The sequence below is a fragment of the Ictidomys tridecemlineatus genome, chromosome 5 (assembly GCF_052094955.1).
Source record: "Ictidomys tridecemlineatus isolate mIctTri1 chromosome 5, mIctTri1.hap1, whole genome shotgun sequence".
In the NCBI taxonomy this organism is placed as follows: Eukaryota; Metazoa; Chordata; class Mammalia; order Rodentia; family Sciuridae; genus Ictidomys; species Ictidomys tridecemlineatus.
Genome location: NC_135481.1, coordinates 177,324,553 through 177,334,766, shown reverse-complemented (window position 1 = coordinate 177,334,766; position 10,214 = coordinate 177,324,553). Strand labels below are relative to the sequence as shown.

Genomic DNA, 10,214 nt, shown 5'->3' with positions numbered 1-10,214 from the left:
AGAGGATGGGCCAGGTGTGCCTCGTCTTCTCAAGTGCTCTTGTTCTTCCGTCAACAAATACTGGTTGAACAATTCCTGGGCACTCCTAGGCACTGAAAATGGACCTGTGAACACAAGAGGCCAAAGCCTTCGCCTTTGTGGAACTTTTGTTTGTAATGACAATAGACTATAAAGAACTGTCTAATGTGATGTCAAGGGTGATGAATAAGATAAAACAGGACAAGGAACTAGGAGAACTTTGGCGGCCAGCTATTTTTTAAAAAATTTTTAAATATTTATTTATTTTTTAGTTTTCAGCAGACACAACATCCTTGTTTGTATGTGGTGCTGAGGATCAAACCCGGGCCGCACGCATGCCAGGAGAGTGCTCTACCGCTTGAGACACATCCCCAGCCCTGAGCCACATCCCCAGCCCGCGGCCAGGCTGTTTTAAATAGATCCACTGAGAAATGCCACTCTGAGGAAATGACTCTGAACAACTGTGAACAAAGGGAGTGGGGCTTGCAAAATGAAAATCCATAGAAAGAAAATTCTAGATAAAGGGAATAACAAGTGCCAAGGACCTGAGGCAGGAATTAATTTATGTACTTGTGGAAGGGCAAGAAGATAGATGTGGTTAGAGTGGAGGGAGAGGAGAGCGTGGTGGGAGACAAGGTTGAAGAGTTAGTAGAGGCCATGTCAGGTAGAACCTTGCAATCTATGGGGGAAATGTTGGGAGAGATCAGAAGCCACTGAAGGAGCCAGGTGTGGTGGTGCAGCCTGTAATCCTGTGACTCCGGAGGCTGAGGCAGGAGGATTCCAAGCTCAAGGGCAGCCTCAGCAATTAGTAAAGCCCTAAGCAACTTAAGCCTGTCTCAAAATGAAAAATGAAAAGGTCTGGGGATGTGACTCAGGGGTTGAAAGAAAGAAAAAAAAGAAGCTGAAATTGACACTAGAGCCACTCCAGCAAGTCAGCCATGATGGAAACGCCCACTTTGTGTGTGTGTGTGTGTGTGGTTCTGGGGATTGAACCCAGGGCCTTGGGCATGCGAGGCAAGCACTCTACCAGCTGAGCTGTATCCCCACTTTTGCTGCTAGAGAAAATGAGGCCAGCAAGCTCAGAGGGTGATGGAGGACCACAGGGGAAGAAGGGAAGGAAGCAGGTCCCGGGGTCCAGTCCCGTACCCACAGAGTCCAGACAACAAGATGGATGAGTGAACCGGGCACGGAATGTCAAAGACCACGTGGCTCTTCCTGGCCACCTTGTTTTCCTACTTTTGCGAGACATGGAACTTATAAATACTTCTCTGTAGTATAGCAGATAGCAACTGATATTCAGTCGCAATGTCAGGAAGACGGCAGGGAAGAACAGGGACGATGGCCACCTGGAATGCAATTGTCCACCTAAAGGGACTGAGCTAGATCGGCTCCACCTGCTACCACACCGTACCAGATTAACCAATTTTCTTTTTCATTTATTTATTGTGCACTGCTAGGGACTGAGCCCGGGATCTTGCACATGCTAGACAAGCACTCTACCACTGCGCTTCATCCCAATCCTTTTTGTTTTTTGAGACTAGTTCTCGCTAAGTTGCCCAGGCTGACCTAAGTTACCATCCTCCTGCTTCAGGCTTCTGAAAAACTGGGATTACAGGTATGCACTTAGGTCCCTAGGCTAAAGTGACTCCATTTAGAAATTCAGCACCTGCCCCCCCAGGCATGACCTTCCCATTAGGCCCACCCCAAAGGAGTCCATAACTACCAAAACCACAGATAAGACATCAAGTAACAATCCCACAGCACAGACGGGTTATTTTTTAACTACTCCACTGTATTTGACTACAGAGTTAAGAAGTTTTTTCCTAGCAGGCTGCTGCACCTTACAGAAGAGCAGCCTGGCAGATATTCTGTCAATAAACCTTTGCTTGAACTCAGAGCTGTCTCTCTTGTAGATATTTGTGCCAGATACCCTAACATGCACCACTTGTTTTTTTTTTTTTTTTTTTGGTACTAGGGATTGAACCCAGGGGAGCTTAACTACTGAGCCATACCATGTCCCCAGCCCTCTTTATCTGTTTTATTTTAAGACAGGATCTCACCAACTTCTTAGGGCCTTACAAGTTGCTAAGGCTGAACTTGTGATCCTTCTGCCTTATCCTCCTGAGTCACTGGAATTATAGGCTATGTGCCACTGCACCTGGCTAAAATGTCCTAATTTAATTACATTTTTAAATTTGCCTCTAGAGTAAAGGAACACAGTAAATTTGTATATACTGATTAGCTATTTCAGCATCCTTGCTATTATCTTATCCTTTCTGATTCTTGTATCTTTTTCTTCTCTTATTGCTGTGGCCAGGCCTCCAGTGCTATGTTGGAATAATGATAGAAGGCATCCTTGGAGGCTGGGGCTGTGGCTCAGTGGTAGAGCACTTGCCTAGCATGCATGAGGCACTGGGTTCGATCCTCAGCACCAAATAAACAAACTAAATAAACAAATAAAGGTATTGTGTCCATCTACAACTAGAAAGAAATTACAAAAACAAAACAAACCCATGGGGGGAAAAAAGGCATCCTTATCTTATTCCTGACACAGAAGAAATGTATCTTACATTTTGCCATTGCAGTATGTATTTTTAAAAAATATTTTGTCTTAGTTGTAGTTGGACAGAATACCTTTATTTTATTTCTATGTGGTGCTGAGGATTGAACCCAGTGCCCTGCACGTGCTAGGTGAGTGCTCTACCACTGAGCCACAATCCCAGCCCTGTAGTATATATATTTTTTTTTAAAGAGAGAGTGAGAGAGGAGAGAGAGAATTTTTAATATTTATTTTTTAGTTCTCGGCGGACACAACATCTTTGTTGGTATGTGGTGCTGAGGTTATAACCCGGGCCGCACGCAGCGCACTACCGCTTGAGCCACAATCCCAGCCCTGTAGTATATTTTTAACTTCATAATTTTTATTAATTTATTTTCATAGTGCTGGTGACTCAACACTGTGACTCAACACAGTATGCTAAGCAAGTGCTCTACCACTGACCTACACTCCCAATCCAAATTTCATTATTTTTACGTGTAAGCTCACTTTTTTCCAAAGATCATAAATGCCAATTTGTCTGTTGGCTGGATTCAATCCACGAGTTGCCAATTTGTGGTCTCTGCTTTGTTTGGATTATTTCCCTGAGTTACATCTGAAGGATACAGAAAATCCCCAGAGGAAAAGGGGAATAATAACCTTCAGGGAGAAAAGAACAGTGTGACATCGGAGGTGGGAGAGGGGGGAGGCAAACAGCAGGTCCTGGGCTCTGGAGTTCCACCCTCTCCCAGCCACAGTGGTTATGGAACTTTTGCAACTGTTTCCCTGACTTAGGCTTTGAACTTGTGCAACTGTTCCCCCTGACTGCCCAACCCACAAACTTTGCAAATGATTCAAATCTTATTTCTCATGAAATAAGAACTTAAACATTGGGCTGGGGATGTGGCTCAGGCAGTAGCGCGCTCGCCTAGTGTGCGTGGGGCCCGGGTTCGATTCTCAGCACCACATGCAGACGAAGATGATGTGTCCACCGAGAACTAAGAAAAAATAAATAAATGTTGAAATTCTCTCTCTCTGTCCCCCTCTCTCTCTCACTCTCTTTAAAAAAAAAAAAAAAAAAAAAAAAAAAAAAAAAAAAAAAGAACTTAAACATTATAAAAATAAATATATAAACATTATAAAAATCCCAGACATTTTTCTTACCTGAGAATGTGCCATTCTTCTGCTTAATAAAGAAAGCTTGCTGATTCATTGAGGTCTGTTCCCCATTTGGGTTATTTTTGCTTTCAACATCAATCTCATTGGGGAGGTATGATTATTCTTTTTTTTTTTTTTTTTTTGTAATATTTATTTTTCAGTTTTCGGCGGACACAACATCTTTGTTTTGTATGTGGTGCTGAGGATCGAACCTGGGCCGCACGCATGCCAGGCGAGCACGCTACTGCTTGAGCCACATCCCCAGCCCCTGATTATTCTTTTTAGGGACATGAGGAAACTGAGACTCAGAGGTGAAATGACCTGCCACAGCCAAAAAGCTTGGAAGCAGCAGAGTCAGCTCAACCTGATGCCACAGTCTGTGCGCTTTCTGAAGTGAGAGAGGGACCCTGGACCCCTTAGGCCACCTTCTCTTCACACTCTGCCTGGTTCAACATCTTGGGGCCCTCCAAGGGGGCTCTGGAGTCCCTGTCATCAATTCTCTGTGACCCTACCCAAAGGCCTCCTCATCTCTGGGTCTCAGCTTCCCCATCTGTTAACCTAGGAGGGACTCAAAGAGGGGAACCCCAATACTGTCCCAGCCTGGTCCCCCCATCCAATTCTTCATCTGTGAAACATCAGACCTGACCTTGTTATTTCCCTTATTCTGTGGCCTGCTTCTGCAGCTTACCTGCTGTGATACTTGGACTGCTTAACCTTGACACTCCTGTTACCTCATCTCGGCTGCAAAAGATGGGTTAAAAGCAGTACCTACCTTGGTGTTATGGCTCAGTGGCAGAGCGCTTGCCAGCATGTAGAGGCCCTGGGTTCCAGCCCCAGGACTAAGAAAAAAAAGTAATACACGCCTCGAAGTTCTTGGAATAATACCAGCCCTGCGATAAGTGTCTAGTAAGTGTTATTAGTTTTCATGATCACTAGTAAGTGTGTGTATGTGTACGCTGACAGGAAGAAGTTGTACTAGAATAGAGAAATGGTTCTATTAATGTCATTGCTCCAAATTAAAACCCTGTTTGCTGCGTCCCATGACTCCTGCATTATAGAGAGTGAAGTCCAAATTTCTTAACCCAACATCCAAGGCTCTCCTTCGCCATCCACTCATGTTTCAAAAGAGCAAAGTGGCCAGGAGCCCGATGTGGAGGCAGGTCTCCTGGTTCCAACCCCAGCTCTGCAGCTCACTATCTACATGAGCTTGGGTGAAGAATTTTGTCTCTCTGGGCCTCCTTTCTCAACTGTAAAATGTGGAAAGTAATAGCACTCACCTGATAGGCTGAGGCAATGTGAAGTAAAAATAGCTTAGCCAGCATCCATCACAGCGAGGTGGCTTAAAGAACCGGCAATTAGGGGCTGGGGATATAGCTCAGTTGGTAGAGAGCTTGCCTTGCATGCACAGGGCCCGAGGTTCAATCCCCAGCACCACCAAATAAATAAATAAAATAATAATAATTAAAAAAATATATATATATATGATTATGCCTGCCCCCGTCCAACTCTGGTCAGCCCCAGCCCTCAAGGTCTTGGCTCGCGCCTTGTTCTTCCCCATGTCAATCCAGCAGAACATCCTCTGCAAAGGGCCCAGCTCAGATGCCACCTCCTCTGAAACTTCCTGTCTCCACTGGTCCCTCATCTGGCCTCTTGCAGGCTGAAATGCTCACAGCCATCACCATCAGCTTTGTCCCCGCTGACACACCGCGCCCTTCCTGCCTAAGGATGCCAAAAGTGGGGCCTGGCTCTGAGCTGCAGCCCTGGGTGCCAACACTGGGGCCTGAGGGACGCGCTGGCCTCCAAGGAAACACAGTGTCTGCCCTGGCCGCCCTCCAAGCTCAGCTTCCTCGCCTGTAACAAAGGCAAAGTGGCCCAGGGGCCCTGAAGATACATGGGAAACCTGGTCAAGGCCCCTTTCCTCCTTCCCGTCTCGCACCTGTACTAGCTGGGGAGGGAAGAAGAGGGAACAGGAGAGGCTGGCGTTGCTGGCCACGCAGGGGTCTGCTCAGGATGGGCTCCGGGTTCTGGGCAGAATTCCTGGTTCTGAAAGGCTGGGGCAAGGCCCAGGATCCTGAATTTTTCTCAAGCAGGTATAAGCCTCCCCCAAGATGTGTGCCCAGACCAGGCTCTGTAACAACCATCCCAGGAGCACACACATTCCTTCCTCATAACCTCACAGTGGCTGCAATGTGCCAGCTTCCCAGACCCAAGGCTTTGGAGGAGAAGACTGTCACCTAGAGGCTAAGAAAGGAACTGCCAGGCTCGGGTCTGAGCCATTTGGACACATATGACAGAAACATTTATTGAGTACTTTCCCAGCGAGGACATCATACCAGACGATCTGCACATTTCACCATACTGAACCCCCAAGACAACCCCAGGAGGTAGGACCATCACAAGCCCACTGTATGGATGGCTCAGAGAAGTGAAGTGACTTTACTGAGGTCACAAAGTAAGTGCTTGGCAGCTCTTGGATTTGAAGCCAGATCTGGCTCACAGCTGCCATCTACCTGCCATACTGAAGTGCCTCCTAAATGCCTACCTCACACAGTTTTCTGGGGGCCCTGTGAGGAACCCTAAGGGAAAAGGTCCACTAGGTAAGGACTCTGACCATGTCCAGTCTCCTGAAGAGAAGCTTGATTAGAGGCCATCCCAGGCGGCTGGAGAAGGGTGGCTGGGGCCACCCTGTCTGCCTTGGAGGTGGTCTCACCACCAGCCTAGCTTAGCCAGGCCCGGGCTTCTCAGGCTCCGCCTTCTCTCTTGCCATTGCTCTGTCCTGGGGACGAATCCCAGGATGCTGCAGGACCCTCCAGCAGACTGGGGGCGCAGAAGGGCAGCCAGGGGCCCGGGCTTACATTCCAAAAGGGCTTCTGCCACGCTCACTTCCCCTGGAAGGATCTCTGGTCCTCCTGGGCCGTGGGGCCCACAGGCATCAGGTTGGCCTGTGGGAGCAGAGCTCCACCTCACTCCGAGGCCTGGATGTAGACAGGTACCGCGAGCATGGCACACGGGCCCTCGGCCCCCGCCTGCAGCTCTGCCAGTGCCAGGTTGGAGCCCAGCCCCTCAGCGTGGCCTGGCACTACCAGCTCAGGGTCCCCACCCACAGCGCCACCCACTACAATGGACAGCACGGCATCCTGCTCGGAGAAGGGTGGCTTGCCGGGGGCAGCCTCAGGCACTGGCCCGGCCCCCGCATCCTTCAGTTCCTCTAGCCCCAATGGGTCCTGCAAGGGGGCCACCACCTTGTGCCCACCACTGCCACTGCCGCTGTCGCTGCTGCGGGGAGCTGCCCTCCTCCGGGGTGGCCGCCGGGTTTGTAGGTCCTTGTCTTTTGGGGGGCCAAGGCGGCAGCGGTGATCCTTGAGGTACTTGTGGCGGGAAAAGCCCTTGGCACAGCCGGTGCAGCGGAACTTGTAGTTGCCCGTGTGGGAGCGCTGGTGCTCGGCGAGGTGGGCACGACGGCTGAAGGACTTGCTGCACAGGGCGCATTTGTGCAGCTTCATGCCTGAGGGGGCAGAGGCAAGTCAGTTTGAGGAAGCAGGCCCTCGCCCTGCATGGGTACTTTGTCCAAGGAATGACACTCAGTGTCCTGCCTACCAGTACCTGCGGGATCTGGCCCTGGCTTCCTCCACTCTCCCCCACCACCTCCTCCCAGCTAGTCACTCTGTGCCAGTCACATACTTCCTTAATGCAATAAGCTGGCTGCTGCCTCTGGGCCTTTGCACTTGCCATTTCCTCTGCATGGACCAGTCCACTTAATCCTTAAATCTTGGTAAACTTTGCAGGTCACCATGATCTCTCACCTGGATGACAGAGGCAGCTACCTCCTCTGGACTGTCTACCTCACTACAGGGAGCTAGAAATGTCTTTGCAAAACAAAGGAGCAAGGAGTTCCCTGTTCCAAACCTCCCACTGATTCCCTATGTTCCCTAAGAAGCACGCTGCTGTCTGGCCCCATCTCCTATCTCCAACCAGGCCCTGCGCACAGCCTCCCACCCCCTTCTCCCCCACCATGAGGTCAGCTCTGTTGGCCCCTCTCCCAAAGAGCCATTTCCTGGCTCTTCTTATCCTTTGGGGACTCGGCTCCCAGGGACCTCCCTCATCCCCACACCCTTCACTCTCCGCCCTGTTTCCCTCCTCCCTGCACCCAGTATGCTTGCTGCTTTGTATTTATTTGCTCACTGTTTACTTTTGGTCTCCCCACTAACTGGGAAGTCTCCCAAGAGGGCTGGGTGGGTTCTGCCTGTCTGATGCCCCATGCCACCCACACCTGAGCCCGGGTCAGGCCTCCAGGTCTCCTGAATGAATCCCTGGTGCTTCCACATCACCCTCAAGTCAACCCAGCTCCCACTCACCCTGGTCCATGCACACGCCCTTGGTCGCCGCAGCCTCCTTGGGATGGAGGCTCAGAGAGGCAGTGACTTGCCTGAGGCCACCTACCAGCAAAGTGACAGCCCTGATTCAAACCCAGATCCTGCCTCAAGTCCTTCAACTACTCTCAGTTTTCAGGGTTTCTTTAGCCACTGGTTCCTGTCTGTGACCAGTGGTTCTCATCCAGGGGTGACTTCACCCCATCCCCAGGAGACTCTGGGCCATGCCTGGAGACACGGCTGATAGTCACACTACTGGGGGGAAAGCCATTGACACCAAGTGGACAGACACCTATCAGGGCACAAGACAACCCCCACGACAAAGAATTACCCAGCCCACGGTGTCAAGGCTGCCAAGGTGAAACCCCCTCTTCAAGACTAAGCAGTGGGTGGAACCCAGAGAGCTGCTCTAGGGAGCCCCCGGGAAATGAGGAGTGGTGTGAAGACCCTGCCCAGCCAAGGAGCCTCCAGCCACAGCTTGGATCACACCTGATCCACACTCCTCACACCGGGCACCGCTCCAATTCAAATGTCCCTGCTCAGGCTAGCCTCCCCCCTCAGACTGGGGGGGCTGTGAGATTCGTCTGTACCCCTCAGGTTCTGAGCACAGACTGGCTTCCAGCCCACGAGGGCAAGTCGGTTGGCTGGACTCCACCAGGCAGGGACAGTTGGCCTCGCGGGTGTGTCTGCTTTTCCTCCTCCTGCCGTGGTCACCCAGGGCTTGGGCTGAACCGCCCGCCTGGCAGGCCGTGGGTCCCTTACCTGAGTGGGACAGGATGTGAGCCTTCAGCTTGTCTGGCCGGTTGAACTCTTTACTGCAGCCCGTGTGTGTCCTGGAACCCACAGCCATGAGTCAGGGGAGCGCAGCAAGCTTGGAGCCCTCTTGCTGGCCCCCCAGTGGCCCTGGACAGGACGGAGGGACACCCTTTCGCCCTAAGGGCTGGGAAAGGAAGCAGAGTGGGGAGTGAGCAGGGCAGGCCCGAGGAGAGAGGCCTTCTGCCCGCGGGCCTGGGGTCTTTAGGTCCAGCCCTCCCTGTGGGGACTCTGCACTCCGCCACCACCTGCTGCCACCTGCCGAAGCTCTACTCACGAGAAGGGACATTTGTATTTCTTGAAGGGCTCGTGGATCAGCATGTGCCTCTTCAGCTTGTCCTTGCGGTTGAAGGCGGACTCGCACACAGGGCATTTGTAGGGCTTCTCACCTGCAGGAGATACCCCGCCAGAATGAGGGTCCCAGGGCTCCCCACCGAGCCTCTCAGGGCAGCAGCTCCGCCACGGAGGTGGGCTGGGAAAAACAACTTCTCATTTCTTCATTTTGTTTTGCCAGGGAGAAGAGGGGCCTCTTTTTTTTTTTTTTTTTTTTTTAAGATGGGGTCTCGCTGCATTGCCCAGACGCCTCTGATCTCCTGGACTCAAGGGCTCCTCCGAGGGACTATTTTAGACAGGCTGGTGGGAGAGGCGCCTCCGATACAGCAGCTCAGGAAGAGAGACCCCGGGACAGGGAGCTGCCAAGGAAACGCAGGCAAGGGTCCAGGCAAGATGGAAAGCAGAAGCATGCTGGGGTTCCTGAGGAGCCCCCGGAGGCCCGCATGGGGAGGAAGGGGCATGGGCGAGGTCACCAGGCAGCTGGCCTCATGGGAGGACCTGGGCGGCTGAGGTGGGACCATGGCTTGCATTCTGAGCCGGATGAGAAGCCAGCAGAGGGTCGGAGCAGAGGAGGGACAGGGCCCTCTGGCTACGTGTGGAGAGCAGACTCAGGGGAGTCGGGGTGCGGGCTGGGTGGAGGCTGGGCAACAGGGAAGCGGCAGAGGACAGGCCAGGTCAGGGAAGTGGGGTCAGCAGCCATGACCAGGGGATTGGCCATGCACGAGAGGAAGAGAACGTCCAGCATGAATCTAAGGTGTGCCTGAGTCACGGAGGATGGTCACAGCGTCAAAGCCATCGGGTCCACAATGGAGAGGGAGATTCACACTTTATCCAATCAAATCCCTGAGGTAAGGACTACTATTGTCCCCGTGTTACAGCTGGGAAAGAGAAGGTCAGGGTGACCAGCCCGCAGTCCACACTCTGGCTGGGCAGCTAGGATTCCAGCCCAGCAGTGCAATCCAGAGCCCATCTGAGCTGCCCCAGGT

General features: G+C 51.8%; 1 protein-coding gene across 11 annotated transcripts in view; it reads right to left on the bottom strand.

Moving 5' to 3' along the window:
• Positions 1-5,988: 5,988 nt before the first annotated feature.
• Znf341 (zinc finger protein 341) overlaps positions 5,989-10,214 on the bottom strand; it is a 39,448-nt gene continuing 35,222 nt past the window's right edge. For 10 of the 11 annotated variants that reach the window (XM_078051643.1, XM_078051646.1, XM_078051645.1 and 7 more), the window contains 3 exons: positions 9,173-9,284; positions 8,845-8,915; positions 5,989-7,217 (listed from right to left, as the gene is read on the bottom strand). In XM_078051643.1, the coding sequence (XP_077907769.1) occupies positions 6,676-7,217; positions 8,845-8,915; positions 9,173-9,284 (725 nt within the window). In that variant the 3' untranslated portion in view covers positions 5,989-6,675. The other variant, XM_078051650.1, reaches the window with a different exon arrangement.